Here is a 24,838-nt window from a genome sequence, read left to right on the forward strand (position 1 = left end):
ATAAAAAAGGGACAAGAATGGGTAGTAAAGAGGAGGGAAAAAATACCCATGCACAAATCTAGTTACAGTTGCCTCAGATGTCACTAATTGAACCATCAGCTCACTGGTGTCCCCGGTGGTATAACTTGCTCACCACGACAAAGGACATTTATCAGGAAAACCATCTGGCTTTTAATTTAATCTCCTCCTTGATAAACCAGAGGGTTAGGTTGAAAGAGTTTCTGTTTCTACTCTCATTTCATTTTTCTTTTTTGTTCGGCATCTCATCCAATTACAGAGGTTTGAGGGTAATTTATCATGAGGAAATAAATGCAAAAGAATGTTAAAGTTGGAGAGATAAACTTAAATGATGGATGGAATAGGGAGAAAATTCTACTTGATAGCCAAGGTAACGATCACTCTATCTTAAGCATGAAAATTTAGTACTTCATTTTTGGTATCTCTATACTAGAACTAAACTCTAAGAAGAAGCACACAAGATTATTATAATTCTCTCATACAAAGAAATACTTTTTATGTTTTTAAAGGAGAGAATGTTGGGGCCGGAGAGATAGCATGGAGGTAAGACGTTTGCCTTTCATGCAGAAGGTCATCGGTTCGAATCCCGGCGTCCCATATGGTCCCCCGAGCCTGCCAGGAGTGATTTCTGAGCATGAAGCTAGGAGTAACCCCTGAACGCTGCCGGGTGTGACCCAAAAAGCAAAAAAAAAAAAAAAAAAAAGGAGAGAATGTTTTATTGGCTGTCAAATCAGATTACCATATGTAAGTCAACTTAAATAGACCAGAATGAGGGGCAGGAGTGACAGTACAATAGGGAGGGCGCTGACTTGTATACAACTGAACGAGGTTCTATCCCTGGCATCACATATGGTCTCCTGAGCTCTGCCAGGAGTGATCCCTGAACAGAGTCAGAAGTAAGTCCTAAGCACCACTTGATATTGCTTCCAACCAACCAGCCAACTAACCAACCAACCAAACAACCAGCCAACCACTAATCAACCAACCAACCAAAAAAACGAAAAACAAAATCTTCCAAACCAGAGTGATTGTGAGCAAGTGTCTTTGAAGAGAATTTTGCAGAAGATATAAAAATGTTGTCTGGTATGGACCTTTAGAGGTCAAGTATACATATAGGGAATAACGTATAATGTATAATGTAGGGAAAATATAGAGTTCTGCATACCACTGAGTGTGGTCCCAAACCAAAAGTTTTTATTAATACATATATATTAAGTAGTTTGAGTATTTTTTTCTGAGAAAAATTCTGATCTTTTACAATAATGTGGCCTTGAAGTTTTAAGGGACTCTTTATTGCTCTAATTTCTAGTTACTAAAAAAGAATTATCTTTTGCCTTAGTTCAATAGCAGAACTTTTTTCCTGGGGTGGAAGGCATACCCAGTAGCACTGAAGGCTTACTTCTGGCTCTGCAACTCAGAATCACTCCTGATAGTACTAATTCTTTTCCCTCCCTCCCTCCCTTCCTTCCTTCCTTCCTTCCTTCCTTCCTTCCTTCCTTCCTTCCTTCCTTCCTTCCTTCCTTCCTTCCTTCCTTCCTTCCTTCCTCCCCCTCCCTTCCTTCCTCCCTCCCTCCCTCCCTCCCTCCCTCCCTCCCTCCTTCCTTCCCTCCTTCCTTCCTTCCTTCCTTCCTTCCTTCCTTCCTTCCTTCCTTCCTTCCTTCCTTCCTTCCTTCCTTCCTTCCTCCCTTTCAATCTTCCTTCCTTCTTTCCTTCCTTTTCTCCCTTCCCTCCCACCTCATCTTGTGTTCAGGACTCCTGGCAGGCTTGAGGGATCATATAGGATGCCAGGGATCCAACCCAGATTGACTACTATGTGCCAGACAAGTACCCTTCTCACTCCAGCCCCTAAACTAGTGATAGTTTTAACAGATGTAGGTGTGATTATTTATTTATTTTACCATGGTTGCAAAATGGTGATATTATAATTCCATTATTCGGCATTTATCAGTTGGAATTCTGTCAGGAAAAGCCTTCCTTTATGAGCCAAGGTTGATTATGTAATTGAATTCATAATTAAGTTCTTAGGGTTGTTTTTTTTAAGTTTTAGTAGTTTTGGTTTTTGGTTTTTGGACCACACCTGATGGTGCTCAGAGGTTACACCTGGCTCTTTGCTCAGAAATTACTCTTGGTGGTGCTCAGGGGACTATATGGGATGCTGAGGATAAAACCTAGGTCAGCCGTATGCAAGGTAAATGCCCTACCCACTGTACTATTGCTCCAGCCCCTTAAGTTCTTAGGTTTGACCAAGAAATTGAACTGCTTGAAGAAAGGGTTTCTATTATTTTTTTGGTGTGGAGACAAGGGAGTTTGGGTCAAAGTCAGTGCTCAGGGCTTACTCCTGGCTCTTTGCTCAAGGGCTCTGTGTCATGTCAGCTACATGTAATACAAGAACTGTAACCCCTGCATTGTCTTGCCTCCTCAAAGAGTTTCTGTTCTTTTTTTTTTTTTGATGGGGGATTCCATACATGGTGCTAGGAATTGAACTGGGTTTAATCACCTGCAATGCTAGTACCTTACCCTTATCCCCTGTGCTCTCTAGACCCTGTCAAATTGCTCTTTGAAATGTGATACAGTTTATGCCTCCACCATTGGAATTGAGTGAAATACTGTTTGTAACTCATAGAAATGAGGGAGTAAAACAGGAGATTAGTATCTTTGTGCTTTGGCAGATGTCAAGGCCCTCGACACCATCTCAGTCAATCAGAACTGTCATTGTCACTTGACTTTCTTTTAGAGCTGGGATAATACAGCCCAACTTTGGAAGTATTTGTGCTTTTTGTTGTGTGCATTGAACATGTAGCAAATTGAGAATCAGGACAATTAGATAATATTGCTTGTAAAAATACAGGACCTCAGGAGCCAGAGTGATAAATAATACAGTGGGCAGGGCACTTGTCTTGCACACGGCCTCTTCAGGTTCAATCCTTGGTATCCTGTATGGTACTCTGAGCACCACCAGGAGAAATTCCTGAATCCAGAGCTAGGAGTAACCCTTGAACTTCACTGAGTATGGCCCCCAAACAAAAAACCCTTAGCAACTGACATTTTATATTATTTAACCATGTATGTTAGCCATGTTTCAAAATAGAATAACTTTCACAACTTTGGTGATAAAAATCTTATATTCTCTTCTTTATAGTGACATTTCAGGGGGAAAACCCTTGGAAGTGGAGATGTCGGGGATCGAGTACATGAATGATGACCCTGGTATGGTGGATGTCCTTTATGCCAAAGTGCACATGAAAGATGGTTCTAACAGGTATGTTCCAGAACATGCTTTTCTTTCAGTCAAAAAGTGGCCTTAAGCTTCCCTAGAATTAAAGTTAGCTTTGGTTGCTTCTCTTTGGGAATGTCATGATTGTAACATGTATGCCTATTTTTTTTTTCCTTTTTCAAAAATAATGGAAAACCGATAGCCTCTCTCTTATTTTGGTTCCTGATAATCAGTCATTACATAGTTCCTTTTCCATCTGAAAGATGCTATGCCAGCCTAGGAAAGTATCAGTCTTGTGGACTCATGTGAATAATAGACACTGAGGGTGACAGTCTAGTTGTTAGGAAAGTCAGTGCTTTCATCTTCACCAAAATGCAGGATGAATATGATGTAACAGGATGATGATTTCAGAGAGATGCATTGTGGTCCTGGCAAATATCAGAACCAAAGCAGAATGAGTTTGGTTCACACTCTCCGATGAACATCACAGGAGTGTTAGATTAAGTGATTCTTCATAAATGCTTAAAGCGATTCTTGGCAAATAACATGATCAAAAACAGACATCAGGGGCCAGAGTGATAGCACAGCAGTAAGGCATTTGCCTTGCATGTGATCAACACAGGACAGACCCCAGATCTAATCCCGGCAGCCCATATGGTCCCCGAGCCTACCAGAAGTGACTTCTGAGTGCAGAACCATGAGTAACTCCTGAGGTCTGCAGGTGTGACCCCCAAAAAACAAAGAGACACAAAACCCCAAACATCAGAAACATTTACTTTTCTTTGGTGGTTTTAACTGCCCCACCTAGATCTCACGGAGATCTCTGACCCAGATCCCACTTAGATCCCACCTAGATCCCACTCAGATCATACTATGATCCCACCCGGAATACTAGATCTCACCCGGAATTCTCAGCCTGCAGCTGAGACTGTTTCTGGGGTGTTTTTCAGAGCCATTTTCAGCATTAATTACACTTTTTAGAATTACACTTAAAGGCCTTTGGTAAAGTGTGGATCCCATTTTCTATGGGGATTTTTTAAATTTAGGGTGGGATATAACAGAGCTTGTGCCAAACCAGAAATTCAGAGAAAAGCTGTCTTGGCAGTTGTCAGAATGTTTTGCTTTCCTAGACTGTCTCTTGTAAGATCTCTCTTATCTCAGTTTGAATTGATAATTTCAATTAACTCCTATCTCGGTTCAAATGAAAGTGAATTTTAAGGAAGAAAGGAGTGAAGAATGGTATACAAACAGTATTGTTGTTGTTGTTATTTTTCTATACATACGACTAAGTCTTTTATTTCCTGTATACATAGATTCCTAGGATGGTGCAGGGGCTGAAGGGAGAGCTTTAGAGGGCTGAGGCACTTGATTTTCTTGTAGCAACCCCAGGTTTCTATGCATGTACCTAATCTCCCCAGGGCACTGCCGGAAGTGACCTTTGTACTGAGCCAGGAGCACCCAAGCATTGACCACTAGGGCCCCAAACCCCCCAAATAAAAAGAACATGCATAACTAGAAATAAAAGCTACAGGTACATTATTTCTTAACAAGAGATCATGTATGAGGACACCCAAAACAACTGTCAGGTCAGAATTTGACCTCAGCTGTGGATCATGGGCTTTCTGTTCTTTTAGGGGGATGGAGAGGAGAACCTCCCAAAGGGTGCTCAGGAAGTACAGGAAGTACCACCCCTTATTCTCGGCCTACCAGGCTGGTAGTTCAATGCAAGAGCTCAAGGATGTGGTGTTTTCTGGTCCCTATGGTGTGTGTGTGACTTATGGTGGGTGCCCCCATTTCTACCCAGTGATACTCAGGTGAGCACTGATTACCACTGTGCTATTGCTCCGGCCCCTGGAGTTTCTGTTCTTTAGGAAAAAGAACTTGTCTTTCAAATAGCCAATTCTGAATAACCATAATTTGACTGTCAGTAATTCTTTCAAGTCAGAATATTTCAGAGGCTAGATACAAAGAAGCTAGTTCAGCTTGCAACTCAGCTAACCTTGCAAGTATTTAACTTCCAGGAAACTGCCTAACTTGATAAAGGTACAATATATGTATTGTCAGTTTTTATCCCAGGAATATTACAAAATATGTATCTCTTAAACTGATGGTGGAGGTTTTCATGTGTGTGATCATTATTTACTGCTTCAGGATAACAAGGTCAATGACTTTGGCTTTATATTTTATTTGGTTTTTGGACCACATGTGGTATACAGGGGTTGCTGCTGGCAGTGTTTGAAGGACCAGGTAGTGCCAAAGATTGACTCTTCTGTATGTAAATCATGGGCTCCCTCCTTTGAAGACTCTCCCAAGCCATCACTCACCCGATCCCTTTGAAAAATTGGAAATGTGTGAGAATGGCTATACCTCAAATTGTCATACATGCATTTTGAAGCTGCTGCCTTAATTTATACCTAGTACAGCACTCAGTATACAAATGCCTGGTATTATATTTGCAATGTCAATACAAATGTCATTGTACTGAAAGGGTAAATAATAGCATGTAGCTATCATAGAAATGAATTTGATCTGATGGACTCTTAAGGAATCTTAAGAACATTCATTCTATACTGCAAAAAAAGGCTTTAATTTCAGCTGTGTATTTATCTTATTTTTTTGAAGGGAGTTACACCTCGTCATGCTCGGGGGTTGTTCTGTCTCTGTACTCAGGCAGTGCTCAGTGGTACCATATGGGATGGCCAGGCATAGAACCTGGGTCAGCTGTGTACAACAGGAAATCTAAGAACTGAGAGATTGTAGTAGCCATAACATTAAGTTATTATAAGTGATTAACATTAAGTTATATTACATTAAGTTATATAAGTGATTATACTTAAGAACCCTTACATTTTCTTTCTTTCTTTTTGTTGTTGTTGTTGTTTTGGTCACACCTAGCAGCACTCAGGGGCCACTCCTGGCTCCACACCCAGAAATTGCTCCTTGCAGGCTTGGGGGACCATATCAAATGCCAGGATTCAAACCACCGTCCTTCTGCATGCAAGGCAAACACCCTACCTTCATGCTATCTCTCCGGCCCCACCCTTAAATGCTTGTCACCGAAGGATTCTTGTAAAAACTATTTATTGAACACCTATTACGTGTCAGTTAGGACTTAATTTAGGTGTGGGGTAAAGCACTTACTAAGTCAAAGAGTCATGGGCTAGAGCAATAAACAGTACAGCAGGGAGGGCACTTACATTGTGTGTAGCCAACCTGGGCTCGATCCTGGTACCTATAGAGGTCCCCTAACATCCCAGGAGTAATTCCTGAGTGTAAAGCCAGGAGTAAGCCCTGAGCATCACCAGGTATGGCTGAAAAACAAGCAAACAAACAAACAACCCACCGAGTCAGTCTTGGTGTGAGTCAAGGATCTCTAACAGAGCCAAACTGGCTCCAGGAAATTTGAATTCTGATCCCTTTGTCCTGGCTTTGAGCCGTTGTTCAGCCTGTCTGTGCTTCACTGCATATCAGGCGAGTGGACCTTTAAACACTTTCAGCACCGTCAGTGTTCTGCATCTTCAAATGAAACAGAAAATCTCGAGAAATCTTCCAGAAAGACAGAGCTGGGAAGTCGCTACATTCATTTAAATCTGTTTCATTTTCTTCCTCTCATATTCCTGTTTCTCGTCTCTGGATTTTTCCTATCCGATTCTATCTCTTTAACTGAACCTCTAACATTTCTCTAATGGAAATGAGGCATTCATTATTTGGTTGTGATCTGTAACCAGGAGGCTGATTTTAGTCATGGTCAGAATTAAACTGAATTGTGAGATTTAGAGGGACATTCCAAAACTTGATGATTATTTGATGATGTTAGCTAATTAAAAAATAAAAGGCGTGTTGGGGCCAGAGAGATAGCACAGCGGTAAGGCGTTTGCCTTAGATGCAGAAAGACAGTGGTTCGAATCCCGGCATCCCATATGGCCCCCCAAGCCTGCCAGGAGCATAGAGCCAGCAGTAACCCCTGTGCTGCCAGATATGAACCCAAAACAAAAATAAATAAATAAATAAATAAAATAAAATAAAATAAAATAAAATAAAATAAATAATGTTAGACTCATTACAATGTAGGTATTCACATGGAAATCCATATATATAATGAAACCAGCTAACTACAGAGTTAATTGTGTGCATTGTATATATTTTATTTTTATGTGCATGTTCCCACAGATTGTCAGGACAAAAATTAAGCCATTTTCTTTCTTTCTCTTTTGGGGAAGCTATACCCAGTGGTATACTCAGGGGTTACTCCTGATTTTGCACTCAGAAATTACTTCTGGTAGGCTTAGGGGACCATATGGGATGCTGGGAATCGAACCCAAATTGGGTGTTTGCAAGGCAAAGAACCTACCCACTGTACAATCTCTTCAGCCCCAGTGTTTTGCTTTTATTTGTTTGTTTGTTTGTTTCTTTGTTTGTGTTTTGGGTCATACCAGGGGTGGTGCTCATGGGTTATTCCTGGCTCTGTGCTCAGGTTCCTTCCTGGTGTGCTCGAGGGACTGTATAGGATGCCCGGGATCAAATCTGTGCTGGCTGCATGGAAGGCAAGTACCCTGCCTGCTGTGCTATTGCTCCAGCTCTTTACTGTTTCTTTCTCAGCCTCTTTATTGAAGAGAATCCCTTAAGGTTCTTCCCTTTTCTCTTTCCTTGCTTCACTTTCTGTCTTCTTTTATCAGCTGTGTTTGCACATGTCTGCTATTTCTCTATCTTCTGTGCCACTTTTTCTCTTAAGTTCAAGGCTTCTGTTTCTTTCTTTTTTAATTAATATCTTTAAGCACCATGATTATAGACATGTTTGTAGTTGGGTTTCAGTTATAAAAGAAGGAACACCCTACTTCACCAGTGCAACATTCCCATTACCAATGCCCCCCATCTCCCTCTTCCTTTACTCCTTGCCTGTATTCGAGACCAGCATTCTATTTCTCTCACTCAATACCACTGTCATGATAGTTGTCAGTATAGTTGTTTCTCTAACTGAACTCACCACTTTTTGTGGTAAGCTTCATATGGTGGGCCAATCCTTTCAGCTCTCATCTCTATTATCTCTGGATATTATTACAATAATGTCTTTTATTTTCCTTAAATTCTATAGATGAGAGAGACTATTCTTTTTTTTTTTTCTTTATTTTAGTCTTTGGGCTACACCAATGACACTCAGGGGTTACTCCTGGCTATGTGCTCAGAAATCACCCCTGGCTTGGGGGACCATATTGGATGTCAGAGGATCGAACTGTGGTCTGTCCTGGGTTAGCCGCATGCAAGGAAAATGCCCTACTGCTGTGCCATTGCTCCGGCCCCGAGTGAGACTATTCTGTGTCTATCTCTCTCTCCCTCTGACTTATTTCTTTTTTTTTTAATTATCTTTATTTAAACACCGTGATTACAAATATAATTGTAGTTGTATGATTACAGTCATGTAAAGAACACTCCCCTTCACCAGTACAGGATTCCCACCACCAATTTCCCAGATCTACCTACTCCCCACCCCACCCACACCTGTACTCGAGACAGGCTTTCTTTTTCCCTCCTTCATTCACATTGTTATGATAGTTTTCAGTGTAGTTATTTCTCTAACTGCACTTATCACTCTATGTGGTGAGCTTCATGTCATTAGCTGCACCTACATGGGAAGATGGGGGGAAGTAAGGGTTGGGACTGAGGCAGTAAAATATTAGAAATGAGCTTTGTAGAGCAGTATCAAGGTCCCAATACAAGATGGATATTATGAATATATAGAATATATGCACACAATACTATCAATATGAAAACAAGGAGAAAAAATTTCCGCTGACTGTCCCAACATAAACCAGTGCTAGAACAGCCTGCCCTCCTCACATTAGTGTAGGGAGAGATAGGGGGAAAGCCTGTTGACCCCTATAGAGTCCACCTAGACCGGCGCCCAGGAAAAGACTGAAGTCCAGGGGAGAAAAACCCTATACCTGGCAAGAGCTGGTCTCCAGAATCAAGGAGGAAACCAGAAGCCAAATGTCTGCCCACCCTCCTCCCCATGCACCTCCCCCCTGAAGTACGGAGGGAGGGGGGAAGCCTGAGGACCACTAAAAGTCCACCTGAACCCACTTCTGGCCATCTGAGCTGGTACCCAGGGAAGGCCTGGAGTCAGGGGAAAAAGACAAGGACGGCTGGGGGCCTGCCAAGCCTCCCAGCACTCCTCAGGCTAGGGAGAAAGGCTCTGGTATGGGGCCTCCCCAAACCCTATACCTGACAAGAGATGGTCTCCAGAATTAAAGAGGAAACCGGAAGCCAGATGTCTGCCTGCCCTCCTCCCCATGCACCTCCCCCCTGAAGTACGGAAGGAGGGGGGAAGCCTGAGGACCACTAAGAGTCCACCTGAACCCACTTCTGGCCATCTGAGCTGGCACCCAGGGAAGGCCTGGAGCCTCTGGCTTATTTCAATCAGCATAAATAGTTTCCATGTCCATCTATGTATAGGAAAATTTCATGACTTCATTTTTTTCTGATGGCTGCATAGTATTCCATTGTGTATGTACCAGATTCTTTCGCCATTCATCTATTATTGAACATCTGGATGATTTTTAGATTCTGACTATAGTAAATAGTGCTGCAATGAATATAGGTGTGCAGAAGGCATTTTTGTATTGCTTTTGTGTTCCTAGGGTATATCCCTAGTAGTGGTATAACTGGATCATATGGGAGCTCTTATTTTTAGTTTTTTGAGGAATCTCTATATTGTTTTCCATAAAAACTGGACTAGACGGTATTCCCACCAGCAGTGAATGAGAATTCCTTTCTCCCCGTATTTCTGCCAGCACTTACTGTTTTTATTCTTTGTGATGTGTCTTTTGACCATTTGTAGTTCTTCTTTGAGAAATGGTCTGTTCATTTCTTCTCCCCATTTTTTGATGGAGTTAGATGTTTTTTCTGGTTAAGTTCTATCAGTACATTGTATACCTTAGATATTAGCCCCTTATATGATGAGTACTGGGTGAATAGTTTCTTCCATTTTGTGGGTGGCCTTTGTATCTTCAGTCACTATTTCCTTTGAGGTCTAGAAGCTTCTTAGCTTAATATTATCTCTACTTCCACTTGTTTGGACAGTGGTGTTTCCTCCTTGAAAATGCCTTTGGTCTTAATGTCACAGAATGTTTTTCCTACATATTCTTCTATATACCGTATGGTTCCAGGTCTGATACCAAGGTCTTTAATCTATTTGGATTTGACCTTTGTGCATAGTGTTAGATGGAGCTCCAAGTTCAAATGTGGCTGACCAGTTGTTCCAGTACCACTTGTTGAAGAGGCTTTTCTTGCTCCATTTTGCGTTACTTGCCCCTTTTATAAAAGATTAATTGATTGTATGTCTGGGGGACAGAGGATTTTGTTTTTATCACTTTCTACTGGATTTGTCCAACTTGATGTCCTGTTGTCTGTATGAAAAAGCAAACCATGTGTCCACCCTCCCCTCTGAACAGCACAATAAAGAACTTCAGTTGCTTCTCTTCCCATCTGCATCAGAAAGGCCGGGACAGCCAGGTCCTTGGAGGCAGAATTTTGAAAGTCACTCTGGGCTGATGTCTCTCCTTTATATCGTCTGATTCTGGCGCGCTCTCTCTCTCTCTCTCTCTCTCTCTCTCTCTCTCTCTCTCTCTCTCTCTCTCTCTCTCTCTCTCTCTCTCCTCTCTCTCTCTCTCTCCTCTCTCTCCTCTCTCTCTCTCTCTCTCTCTCTCTCTCTCTCTCTCTCTCTCTCTCTCTCTCTCTCTCTCTCTCTCTGTCCTGTGTCTTACACAGAGTTCTTTGGAATTCAGAGTGATGCTCAGGGGTCACTCCCAGCTCTGCACTCAGGTATCACACCTGGCCAGCTCTAGTGACCCTATGGGAAGCTGGAGATTGAACCCAGATTGGCTGCATGCAAGGCAAGCACCCTCCCCTCTGTGCTATCATTCTGGCTCCTATTTTATATTTTTTTTTTAGAGTACAGCTCTTAAGAGCGAGGACTCTAATTTTGAGTCAGCTCTGTATTATGTGACAGTGCTTCATTTTCAGAATTTCTCCATGTCTCCTCTTTCTCATTGGTAAGATAGTTATGATCATTTGTTGTAAAGCCTCAGGACTTATCAGTTTAAAAGAAAAAAAAAAAAGCCCTGTTTATCACTTTTGCTATTACATATAGCAATGTGTGACTATGTTGCTTTCCCCTTCTAAAACATTTTCATTCCATCAAAATAAAATTTTGGAAGTAGACTTTTTACCGTTTCCTTTCCTTTTCACTTAACTCTGTGGGTTCTTGTGGTTTGGCCACTACTTACATACCTAGAGCCGCTCCTTTGTCCTCCTTGTTACTCTATCTAGTATAGTTTTATTAGTTAATTGGAGCAATGCCCTCACATCTGTTGTTTCTTCCTTCCCTAGGTTCATTATGATTTTTATTTGTTTGTTTTTTGGGTCACGGGGTTACTCCTGGCTCTATGCTCAGAAATCGCTCCTGGCAGGCTCAGGGGACCATATGGGATGCCAGGATTCAAACCACCATTCTTCTGCATGCAAGGCTAATGTCTTACCTCCATGCTCTCTCTCCAGCCCCTCATTACGAATTTTTTTTTGTTTTGTTTTGTTTTGTTTTTGAGCCACACCCTGTGACGCTCAGGGGTTACTCCTGGCTATGCGCTCAGAAGTTGCTCCTGGCTACTTGGGGGACCATATGGGACCCCGGGGGATCGAACCGCGGTCCGTCCTAGGCTAGCGCAGGCAAGGCAGGCACCTTTACCTCCAGCGCCACCGCCCGGCCCCTCATTACGAATTTTTAAATGGTTCAAGACCATATTGATTTGTATTTTTTTTTAACATTCAAATTTTAATTTTTAATTCATTAGCTCCTCTAGTTAACCCAATCCCAGCCAGTTGTTACTATAAACCAAATATACTGGTGTTATGGTAGATATCATCAGATATAACAAACTTCCCTGGAGCATGCAGTCTAGAAAGGGAATGAGTTGGCCAAATTGTAATGTAATTGTAATTACAATTACAATTGTAATTGTAATGTAATGTAATTGTAATTGTAAGGGACCAACCATTCCTAATAATGCTAAATAAAATAAAATAAAATAATATTTAGCATAACTTTATATGGTCAGCGTATGAGAGGAGGGTTCATAAGGCCAGGTGGGAGGTTAGGCTAGTTTATGGAAAATCAGGATTTCAGTGGAACCTATTCAATTGATGAATTGGCATAGGGAGAGAAAGTGTGGGCACGTGGAGACTTTGGGAATAGGTGATTTGGGGGTTGGTGACTGGTGTGTTGCCAAGTGTTAGGAACCCTGAGAAGTAACAGGGCATATTAAGTGGGCAGCCCTGGGGCCCAAACTCATGCCCTCATATTCTCAAGAGAGGTGTTTTATGGCATAGAGCTCCCTCATCCCTCAAAATACCCCCAGAAAATGCTCTGTTAACCTTTTCCTTTCCATGTCTTCTGCAGAACTTTGTTTGGTGATCGGCCCAGAGTACATGTGCTACCAGCATTTGGCCTTTCACTCAGGTTTCTCTCCACCTTCCTTCCATCTCTCCAGGCTGCAGGAGTTGGTGGACCGAGTGCTGGAGCGTTTTCAGGCCTCTGGACTAATAGTGAAAGATTGGAACAGTGTGAAGCTTCATGCCACAGTCATGAATACGCTCTTCAGGAGAGACCCCAACGGTGAGTCCCCTGGAGTCATACAGGATCACAAAGGCCTGTGATCTTCTGTGGTCAGCACAAAATGAATGTTTGAGGAATCTGCTGGCCCATGTTCATTTTTGATTTGGCTGGGTTTTTTTTTTATTAATTTAAATTTTTTGTTTTGTTTTGTTTTTTTGGGTCACACCAGGCAACACTCAGGGGTTACTCCTGGCAAACTTGGGAGACCATATGGAATGCCAGGATTCAAACCACCATCTTACCTGCGTGCAAGGCCAACACCCTAGAGCTGTGCTATCTCTCCAGCCCTAATTGAACTTTTTTTTTTTTTTTTTTTTTTGGTTTTTGGGCCACACCCGGCAGTGCTCAGGGGTTACTCCTGGCTGTCTGCTCAGAAATAGCTCCTGGCAGGCACGGAGGACCATATGGGACACCGGGATTTGAACCAACCACCTTTGGTCCTGGATCGGCTGCTTGCAAGGCAAATGCCACTGTGCTATCTCTCCGGGCCCTAATTGAACTTTTTTTGTTTGTTTGTGGGGTGAGATGCCATCATACCTAGGTGGTATATCGCCTCTAGGTTTGTAAATAGTGGCCAAATGACAAGTCAGTCTCAGATGCCTGGCACCTAGTCAAACTGAGTTTCGTCCCCAGCACCACAGATCGTTGGTCTCCAAGCACTGCTGAGAGTAATCCCTGAGCCCAGAGCCAGGAGTAAACCCTGAGCACTTCTGGGTATGGCCCCAAACAAATCACACAGCTTCAAAATATTGAGGTCCTTAGACTGTGGGGAGTCCCGGGAGGTTTTTCCCTCCGCCTTGGTAAGTGAAAGATGGAGCTCATAGAAGGGAACCAGGATTTTCATAGAAGAGAAGCCACTTCACCATGACTGTGCAGTGGCAAAGGAGTATACATGATTGAAGAACCAGTGGCAGAGCTGAGATGTATGTAGATGTCGAGTCTTTTGACTCACAGCCTGTTGTTTTTCCTATATAATGTATGCCACTTTCTGTAATCATGGAAACTGCAAGTTGATCTGTAGAAATCTAGAAAAACAGCAAATAAATAACCCAGCTTCTCTTCTAACATTATCTTTGGAATATTTACAGCTGAAGGCAGGTACAACCCCTACACAGCGGATGGCAAATATATCTTCAAGGAGAGGGAATCGTTTGACGGCAGAAACATTTTAAAGGTCAGTGTGAGTTGGAAAGTTTCCAACCAAGTGAGTTGGAAAGTTGTTGACATCTGTCTGTAGAAAGGAGGAAAGAAAGTTCTCCTTTGGATAGCAATTGTGCATTTTTTTTCCTCTCATGCTTTCTGTGAAGGTCCTCCATGGAATTCTGTTTACACAAGAAAATTTGTTTTACTATCCTAGAATAGAACTCTTCAATTCATTTAAAGCTATGATATCATTTTGCAATTGACCCGAGAAAACTGCTTAGATGCATAAGTATGAGTTAATATAACCAGGGGAGTTTTTCTTAGTATTTTACCTCTGGAAGACTAACTTGGCAATTTTTTTTTTTTTTTGTGTGGTTTTTGGGTCACACCCGGCAGTGCTCAGGGGTTATTCCTGGCTCCAGGCTTAGAAATTGCTCCTGGCAGGCACAGGGGACCATATGGGGCACCGGGATTCGAACCGATGACCTCCTGCATGAAAGGCAAATGCCTTACCTCCATGCTATCTCTCCGGCCCCTAACTTGGCAATTTTTATGTGAAGAACTTATTTTCTTTTTTCTTTTTTCTTTTTTTTTTTTGGGGGGGCACACCTGTTTGATGCTCAGGGGTTACTCCTGGCTAAGCGCTCAGAAATTGCCCCTGGCTTGGGGGGGCCATATGGGACCCATGGGAACCGAGGTCCTTCCTTGGCTAGCGCTTGCAAAGCAGACAACTTACCTCTAGCGTCACCTCACCAGCCCCAGAACTTATTTTCTTGTTCTCATTGATTTTTCTCTTTACCCATCTGTTCACTGCTTTATAGTCTATTAAAACTCATCAATAGTCCATGTCCTCATAAATATGGAAAGACTTGTTTTTGGAGTATTAATCTGTGAAATTGAAATACAAGGGACTTTTCAGATTGTGTTTTACTTTCTCCTACAGGCCAGATTCTATAATATTTCCAATCTGGGGCCTCTGTATTGGGTTCATATGCCTCTGAGTAAAGAGGAATTTGTGATTCTTCATTTCACTTTTTGTTAAGAATTTAGTTTACACGGGGTCGGAGTGATAGCACAGCAGTAGGCCGTTTACCTTACATGTGGCTGACCCAGGATGGACTTGGTTTCTATCTCTGGCATTCCATATAGGACCCTGAACCAGGAGCAATTTCTAAGCACAAAGCCAGGAGTAATCCCTGAACATCACCGGCTGTGTGTGGCCCCCCCCCCCAAAAAAAAAATTTAGTTTAGCTTACACATTTTCTTGTGTGTGTGTGTGTGTGTGTGTGTATTCGAACCGATGACCTTCTGCATGAAAGGCAAACGCCTTACCTCCATGCTATCTCTCCAGCCCAGCTTACCTATTTTCTTTTTTTTTTTTTGGTTTTTGGGCCACACCCATTTGACGCTCAGGGGTTACTCCTGGCTATGCGCTCAGAAGTCGCTCCTGGCTTGGGGGACCATATGGGACGCCGGGGGATCGAACCGCGGTCCGTCCTAGGCTAGCGCAGGCAAGGCAGGCACCTTACCTCTAGCGCCACCGCCCGGCCCCCAGCTTACCTATTTTCAAGATGTGTATCTATAGTAACTTCAGATTCAGTCTTTTTTTTTTTTTTTTTTGGTTTATTGGGCCACACCCAGCGGTGTCAGGGGTTACTCCTGGCTATTTGCTCAGAAATAGCTCCTGGCAGGCACGGGGGACCATATGGGACACCAAGATTTGAACCAACCACCTTAGGTCCTGGATCTACTGCTTGCCAGGCAAACACCGCTGTGCTATCTCTCCGGGCCCTCAGTCATTTTTTTTTGAAAAAAAAAAAAATTTTTTTTTGAAAATTTTAAAATTTTATTTCAGATTCAGTTTTAAGTTAAACATGACCTTGAACTTTTCTGTGGTACTCAGGATCCCTTCTGGCAAGCTCAGGACCATATGAGATGCTGGGGATGAAACTGGGGTTGGCTGTGTACAAGAAAAATGCCCTCCCCTCTGTACTCTCACTCTTTTTTTTTTTTTTTTTTTGGGGGGGGGCACACCCATTTGACACTCAGGGGTTACTCCTGGCTATGTGCTCAGAAATCGCCCCTGGCTTGGGGGGAACCATATGGGATGCCGGGGGATCGAACCACTGTCCATCCTATGCTAGCACTTGCAAGGCAGACACCTTACCTCTAGTGCCACCTTCCCGGCCCCTGTACTCTCACTCTTTTTTTTTTTTTTTTGGTTTTTGGGCCACACCCAGTAACGCTCAGGAGTTACTCCTGGCTATGCGCTCAGATGTTGCTCCTGGCTTGGGGGACCATATGGGACACCGGGGGATCGAACCGTGGTCCGTCCAAGGCTAGCGCAGGCAAGGCAGGCACCTTACCTTTAGCGCCACCGCCCAGCCCCAATGTACTATCACTCTTGCCCCCAGTTTGAAGGTTCTTTTTGGATTCAGATCGAAAAGGTATATATAAGCAAGTCATATGTGAATTGTTCTTGCAGGAAGGTATCATGGCAGAGAGCCTGTGGGCTGGCTGTATAAACAATCTTTCATTTCTCTCTGGGGAATCGACTTTTCCATGGCAAGATGCTTTGGCTCCAGGCCACGGTGATAGTATAGTGGAGAGGACGCTTGCCTTGCACACAGCCAACCAGGTTTGATTTCTGGCATATCATATAGTCCCTGGAGCACCACAAGGAATGATTACTGAGCATCACTGGGTGTGGCCCCAAAACAAAAATAAAATAAAGATGTTTTGCCCTTGAAATCAGCCCAATCATCCCAGTGTTGACATGGTTGTAGCTCCCCCTAGTGTTGACAAAGGCATCTACAGCTGTACCTCCCTTACTGATTTGTGCCTGAACAGTTTGGAACCACACCTAGCTAGGAACTTGGTGACTGTGATTTGAACCCAGGTCTCCGCACGATTCAGCAGCTCAGGACCCATTGTGGTTTGTATGAATCAGAAAAAAAAGATTCATATTTCACAAATTCTTTCTGCTATATCCCTTGGAGAGATTCAGTGTTTAGGAAGAAATCATGAAATTGGACTTACCTATTGGAAGTATGATCATGTCAGATTAAATGATGGGACAGGAGGTGGGCCAGTTAGTCTCACATGGTAGATAATTAAGAATTTGACTTATGGGGTGCTGGAGAGATAGCACAATGGTTAGGTGTTTACCTTGAACTGGTTTAATCCCTTGCTTCCCATATCATCCCTGCAGCCTGCGAAATTATATCTGAGTGCAGCCAGCACCCTGGGTGCTGCCGGGTGTGGCTTAAAAACCAAATAATTTTGGGGGACCTGGGGGACTCAAAACTGGAAAAAAAAAATCTAACTTTTGAGCCTGAGAGATAGTACAGTGGATAGGGCATTTGCCTTGATGCAGTTGACTTGGGCTTGCTCCTCGGCATCCCATATCGTCCCACAATATGGGGGCGCTTCAGGAATGATTCCTGAGCTCAGAGCCAGGAGTAATTCTTGCGTACTGCCAGGCATAGCTAAAAATAAAAATAAAATAAAAAAGAATTCAACTTTTGGGGCCCAAGTGATATAGTACAGTGAATAAGGCATTTATTTTCCTTGCATGGGGCCAGCCTCAGTTCAGTCTCTGGCATCCCATACATCCCCACAGAAAGTGATCCCTGAGTGCAGAGCCAGGAGTAAGCCCTGAGCTTACTCAGGATGTGGCCCCCAAAAAAGGGGGAAAAATAAAATTAGACTTTTGTGTGTTATATAATACTGATACCAACAGAAATCCTCATATTTGTCAGACCATGAGCTCTGAAAACCATCATTAATTTCCTGTCTCTGAGAAGACAGGTTCTGTAATACAGAAGGAAGGGTTAAGTTCTGACTGCATGAGTCAAGAGTCTTTGAACATAGATAGTTATTAAGAAAGTGTCTGTCAGCATCATTTCCAGTGTTTCACTCCCTAGTCATTAATCCCAGAAAGGCCACTCTTTCACCCCTGTTTGAGAGTCAAGGTTATATACAGCATCCAATGAGGGCTTCCCAACACAAGAGAGGTAAGAACTATATTTCTGAAGTGGCTTCTTTTTGGAAACACCGTGAATGAACATATTTCTTAATTACCTAAAAGCCCCAAGGCTCCAAAACCCTTTGGAAAGAAATAAATAAAAAATAAGAAAGCCATTATATTACATAGCTGTCTTTACTTTTTTTTTTTTTTTTTTTTTTTGGATTTTGGGTCACACCTGGTGGACACTGTCTCCTGACTTGGGGGACAGATCCATATGGGATGCCAGGGGATCGAACTGTGGTCCAGTTCATCCTAGGCTAGCGTGAGCAAGGCAGACGTTTTATCGCTCGAGCCACTGCTCTGGCCCCTCCTTTTTTTTTTTTTTTTTTTTATAATTTTTTATTATGAATTATGAGAACAAAAGATGCAAAGAAAGAGGATAAGGTAAAGTTACAGTGGAAGGACAATCACCCATAACATAATTATCAGAAGAAGTCCCCTTGCTGATATCTTAACTTTGAATTTTCACCAAAGAAAGTTAAGATAAATAAAACAGAATCCATGTGCAATTACTTTTTCCCTCAAGTCCCCAGATTGTAGCACATTATAATATTTCTTAACAGCACACAAGGCAATCTAAAGCCATCAAACTTACGTAACTCCTTAAACATTAGAGGCATAGTGTTTTTTACATTTCCATGTACATGCATATTAGCTTAAGTTAACCTCAAATTTTAAGTGGGTGTGTTTTAAGGATTAGAGTCAAAGGAGCACAGTAAAAACGGTGTTAGAGTGGCAATTGTTGTTTGCATAGGCCCACCAAAATATGAGAGGCATGGAAAGGAATAGCCTTGGCCTAAATACAAAGAGATCCTACCCCTGAAGTTTCCTGGCATAAGACCAGCTCTAGGCCTCAGGAAAGTTATCGTTCGCTCCAAGACATTGTCCGTAGCGCCAACACACTTATCACACAGTCTCTGTTGTTGGTCTCATGTTTCTGTATTAAAGATTCTGGAATCTGCATGTCCTACATTGAAGTCATGATGAGGAGTGCCTTCTCGTTTCACCTCACCATGAAAGGGGAATGCAGGAAGCCCTGTCCTATAAGCAGGTTGTTGTTGTTGTTAAGTCTTCTCAGTGTTAAAGGAAGTCTCTTTTGAGCAGGACGATGTCTGAGCAGTGGTAGGGTCTTCCGTGGTAGAGGATTGCTTCCAGGTGATGTTATAGACAAACCTCACCATAAAGGGGCAATACAGCAAGCCCTGTCCAGTAAACAGATCATTGTTCTTGTTGTCTTCTCAGTGTTAAGGGATGTCTCTTTTGAGTAGATCGATGTCAGAGCAGCTGTAGGGTCGTCCCTGGTACAGGAATGCCTCCGGGTGATGTTATATACAACCTTGGATGTTTTGTAAATGTCTTCTGTAGATCAAGGGGTAAATGGAGAATGCCCATTCTTCTGAGGCCTGTGCCAGGTCTTTATGTCAATGTTCAGGGTGTAAGGTCTCATTGTACTACAAGATTTGTGTGTTCCCATTTCTATTAGATAAGAACTTATTGGTATGTATAGTATTTTCCCATGTCAGTGTGCCTACGCAAACAAGATATAAAGCCACGTGGTGCTATCAGATATATGGGGGCATAAGAACATTTCCAACAAGACCCATGACTTGGTTCAAACATAAGTATTAAACTGAGGGATTCTTTCACACCAAATTCCATATTGAGCAGTTCACAAAGAGAAGATAAAAAAAAAAATGGGGGGGGATCATCACTGTATAAGAAAGTATTTAGCAAAAGTTATAGCCGTCAAAGAAAACACCCATAAAATGTTGAAAAGATATGTGTCCTTTTTATGCCTTTTAAAATAGTTGTGTGGGTGTTAACTCTAGGGCACCACTTTGGTCTGTGAATTAGGACTCAAGAGTACTTAAGTTAGAAAGGGTAAAAAAGGAGTAATGATGATAGGAGTTAAAGAAGTTAAAGAGAAATATGAACTTATGAAGGGGTATGCAAAAGGGCAGAGTACAAAATGGACATTCTGCATACATAAAAACATAATTCAATGATAGTGAGTACTATTAATGTTTCTTGTGAGAGTACTATTAATGTTTCTTGTGCGCGCGGGGGCAATAGCCCCCGCGCGATTTTGAAAATGTAGACTGGACAGAGATTACCAGTGCCAGCCAAACCTCCTCCTGCTAGACTCCCGGCTCCCAGGAAGGAGAGATCCTTCAAGAAGCTGGGAGAACAGAAGTTCAGAGCCCCACCCAGACCCTCCCTAAGGAGCCGCATGGATAGTGGGGGAAGGCCTAGGGTCCTTCAAGCTCCACCAAGGGACCCAACTCACCGGCTTGCCCAGGGGTGTGGCCCGGGGAAGCCCTGGAGATCTGGAGCAAGGTGGCAGAGGGGTGCTGGGGTTACCCAAATCCCGCACCCCCCCTAGGCCTGGCCAAGCAGGCCTCCGGCATGGCGTGGGCCTGCCAAACCTCCTCCTGCCTGACTCCCGGCTCCCAGGAAGGAGAGCCCTTTTTTTTTTTTAAACCAGATAAAATAATGTTTTGTGGGAGGTGGAAATCCATCTCCCTAATAAGATAGAAATCGACTTAGATACACAGAAAGGTCAGCTGCATTGGCTGGTTAGGAGCCTATCATATGCATTCAGCATATTAACAGCTCTGCAGGTCAGAAGTTAGGAATACTGGTATGGGGGGGGGGGGGAATCAGCTTCATCTACTCTTCAGAGGGAAATCAAATGAAAAAGCAAGTCATTGCTCACTGCTGTAAGAATTTAAAGAGCTGGGCCCGGAGAGATAGCACAGCGGTGTTTGCCTTGCAAGCAGCCGATCCAGGACCAAAGGTGGTTGGTTCGAATCCCGGTGTCCCATATGGTCCCCCGTGCCTGCCAGGAGCTATTTCTGAGCAGACAGCCAGGAGTCACCCCTGAGCATCGTTGGGTGTGGCCCCAAAACAAGACAAAACAAAAAAAACAAAAACAAACAAACAAAAAAAGAATTTAAAGAACTGGGGCTGGAGAGATAGCACGGAGGCAAGGTGTTTGCCTTGCATGCAAAAGGACAGTGGTTCGAATCCCAGCATCCCATATGGTCCCTGGAGCCTGCCAAGAGCGATTTCAAAGTGTAGAGCCAGGAGTAACTCCTGAGCACCGCTGAGTGTGATCCAACAACCAACCAATCAATTAGTCAATAAATAAATAGGGGCCGGCATGGTGGCGCAGAGTAGTAAGGCGCTAGCCTAGGAGAGATTGCGGTTCTATTCCTCGGCGTCCCATATGGTCCCCCAAGCCAGGAGCAATTTTTGAGCACATAGCCAGGAGTAACCCCTGAGCGTCACTGGCTGTGGCCCCAAAAAAACAAAATAAAAAAAAATTTTTTTTTGATCCAGAAAAAAAAGGGGGGGGCGGCTGGGGGGAAAAATCCAGGAAAAAAAAATAATTTTTTTCGGATCACACCCTTCCTTACCTCTAGCACCACCTTGCCGCCCCCCCCCCCCAAAAAAAAAGAATTTAATGAGTAACAACCAATTGCTATTCTGCTCCATGAAGAGAATTGCTCCTTTTGGCTCAGTATAATATTATGTGTTCTGAGCTCCTTAATAAGAAGAGGGGGGAAAAATTCTCTAATGACTTTTGGAAGTGAAAACCACATTTTTTTTTCATATGGTTCTTTTGAGAGTTATAAAGACTAATATCTGGCTATTCCTAGCTAAAGTGATTGTATTCTCTATTATCCTTAGAAGGACACTGACAAAGGAGCAGACAACTAAAGAATCAACCTGTATTTCTCAATTCTGAAAGGACTAGGCAGAGTTAGTTACACTGCTGCATTGTTTTTTTTTTGGGGGGGGGGAAGGGAGACTTTGTTCTTGTTTTTGGACAATGCTGAGGAGAGGGGTCAGGAAAGGGGAATGGGAGGGTGCTGGGAGCATAGACACCCCGCTCCCCATATAGCGCCTGTGCTCAGGTGCTCTGAGCATCTCCAGCCCCCCATAGAGCATCGATGCTGTTTTCTAGAGAATTGGCAGCTCTGATAAGCATCTGAATGCATGAAGCAAGCTTGGGCTGAGTTTGTGGGGTTCAGAGACTTTGCACCTCTGATTGCAATGATAGAAACTGAGTTGTTTGTTCCTCTACGAGGCAATGGCCAACTTGCCATCAGAGAACTGGTATCAGAGTAAAGGCCAGCAGTGAGGGAACGGCCATTTCCTTGCCCGCCGGCCCTGGAAAGAGAGAAGTGTCTTGAGGGCAGCCTGGTTGGAGGGCCTTAGGAAATGGCTTTCAGCAACTGAATCAGTATTAAATATTAAATATTCCCAGATATGGTTCTCAGCAGATTAAGCAGAGGTATAGCATGCTGTAACTTATCCAGAACAGAGTTTCTATTTGGGGGGATTGGGGTTGGTTTTTAGGCCATGCCAGGCAAGGAGTGTGGAAGAGGACTCATACATTGCACTTGGGGGCTCTTCCTAGCCTTTTCTGAGGATCTCATCCTGCCGGGGCCAGCACGGATTCCTGCATGGAACTGTGCTCCCTTCAGTATCTGTACATCTGGAGTCTCACTTGTGCCTGTTCGATCTTGTACATCTTTAGCTGCGCTTTCTGGCCTCACACTTAGTTGAGTCTCACAAGTTAGGATTGTGGGGCTCACTAGGGACTGCTGCAGGGCTCACTAAGGGATCACACACCCTTTTGTGGTACCAAAATTGCCCAGTGCCAGGGATCCAGACAGCAGTCTGCACATTGCAGGGCAGACACTGGAATTGGAACACGTGGCTGTTGGCTGGTGCCGTTGACACTGTTCTACCAGACTCCATTTCTTTGGTTTCTTTTGTTGGGGTCACAACCTGTGAGGCTCAGAATTTAACTCCTGGCTTCACTCAGAACCTGGGTTGGCCATGTGCAAGGCCAATGTTCCCTCCCCAATTGTCCAGCCCCCTTTAGGTCATTTCTTGAGCCAGTGTTTTCCAGATTGGACAGTGCCACCTGTTGGGGCCACTGGAATGATACCAGGGCTAGTAGTGGTCTTGGTGCAATTGGGCATGCTCTACTTGATTGTTTAAAGGTTTGTTTAAAGGGAGATTGTCAGGGGAGCTCGGAGTGATTTTTTTTTCTGAAAAGGGGTGATAAACATTTCAAAGATTCCTCCCCAATATAAGTGAAATAAAGAGAAGCGTTTGTGTATTTTCCATTTTATAGGCATGGATTGTTGGTTCACAATTTATAACTTGGTTTCACTCAAAACAAAGATCAGCCCTGGTTTCTTTGTATCTGTTTGTTTACAACTTGATTTCACCCAAAACAGAGATTTTTTTTTTTTCTATTTATCATCTTGTTTTACATGTCTCAAGCATACCTGGGCAGGATTGGCTCAGGATAGGCCTTTTTTCCTTACTTCCCTACCTGGGAGTAAGGACAGAAGGAGGTGGTGGTCTCTGTACTCAATAAAATAAACAGTTCTGGCTGGCAGCTCTCTCTCTGGCTCCACGAGACAGAAAGCTACCTGACCATACATGATTTACCCTCTTAGCCTGGTTGGGATTCTTTCTCTCTCTCTTTTTTTTTTTTTTTTGTTTTTGTTTTTGGGTCACACCTGGCAGTGCTCAGGGATTACTCCTGGCTCAGAATTCGCTCCTGGCAGGCTCAAGGGACCATATGGGATGCCGGGATTCGAACCACTGACCTTCTGCATGCAAGGCAAATGCCTTACCTCCATGCTATCTCTCCGGCCTGGATTCTTTCTTTCTTTCTTTTTTTTTGTTTTCGGGCCACACCTGGCGATGCTCAGGGGTTACTCCTGGCTGTCTGCTCAGAAATAGCTCCTGGTAGGCACGGGGGACCATATGGGACACTGGGATTCGAACCAACCACCTTTGGTCCTGGATTGGCTGCTTGCAAGGCAAACGCCGCTATGCTATCTCTCCGGGCCCTGGATTATTTCTTGAGGCAACCTCAGCTGCAGGCCTGCTTTCCCCAGGTGGGATCACAGCATGTGGAAGACTTTACTAGGGAAATGGACCTTTACTAGGGAAAGTGGGAACTGGTGGTATTATGTTCAGTTATTTTTAGGAGGGGCGTATAGGCCACACTGGGATGTTGGATGGGCTCACTTTTCACTCTGCTCAGGGGTCACTCCTGGCATTTCTTGGAAATCATATGTGGTGCCTGGGATCAGTGGGATCATCATATGCAAGGCAAGTAAGTCCCTTGCTTGGGAACTATCTCCTAAGTGATTAAATGTGATTCTTTTGTTTGTTTGTTTGTTTGTTTATTTTGGGGTCACACCCAGTGGCACTCAGGGTTTATACCTGGCTCTGCACTCAGAAATCGCTAGCAAGGGATCAAACCCAGGTCCATCCAGGGTCGGCTGCATACAAGGCAAATGTCCTACCACTGTGCTATCTTTCCGGCACTATTTTTATTTTTATTATTCTTTTTAATTTTTACTTTTATTCCATCTATTTCCCTTAAAGTCTTTAAAAAAGACAATTAGAATAAATTTATTTTTTGCTTTGTTTTGGGGCCACACCTGGTGATGCTCAGGGGTTACTCCTGACTATGCACTCAGAAATCGCTCCTAGCTTGGGGGACCATATGGGACACCAGGGGATCACATGCAAGGCAAATACCCTAACACTTGAGCCACGCTCCAGCCCCAGAATAAATAAACTTAAGTAGATCTTAAATAATTCACTTTACTTAGACAAGTATCTATAAAGAAAACTTTTTTTTTTTTTTTGGTCACACCAGCAGCACTCAGGGGTTACTCCTGGTTCTATGCCCAGAAATCGCTCCTGGCAGGCTCAGGAGACC

At 43.4% G+C, this 24,838-nt stretch overlaps 1 protein-coding gene across 1 annotated transcript in view; it reads left to right on the forward strand.

Moving 5' to 3' along the window:
- Nucleotides 1-24,838, forward strand: part of ASCC1 (activating signal cointegrator 1 complex subunit 1) — a 76,131-nt gene that overhangs the window by 31,304 nt on the left and 19,989 nt on the right. The window contains exons 7-9 of the mRNA XM_049789189.1: nucleotides 3,158-3,277; nucleotides 12,775-12,899; nucleotides 13,988-14,073. Coding sequence (XP_049645146.1) covers nucleotides 3,158-3,277; nucleotides 12,775-12,899; nucleotides 13,988-14,073 — 331 coding nt within the window. The remainder of the gene's footprint in view (nucleotides 1-3,157; nucleotides 3,278-12,774; nucleotides 12,900-13,987; nucleotides 14,074-24,838) is intronic.

Source organism: Suncus etruscus, chromosome 15 (genome assembly GCF_024139225.1).
Source record: "Suncus etruscus isolate mSunEtr1 chromosome 15, mSunEtr1.pri.cur, whole genome shotgun sequence".
NCBI lineage: Eukaryota > Metazoa > Chordata > Mammalia > Eulipotyphla > Soricidae > Suncus > Suncus etruscus.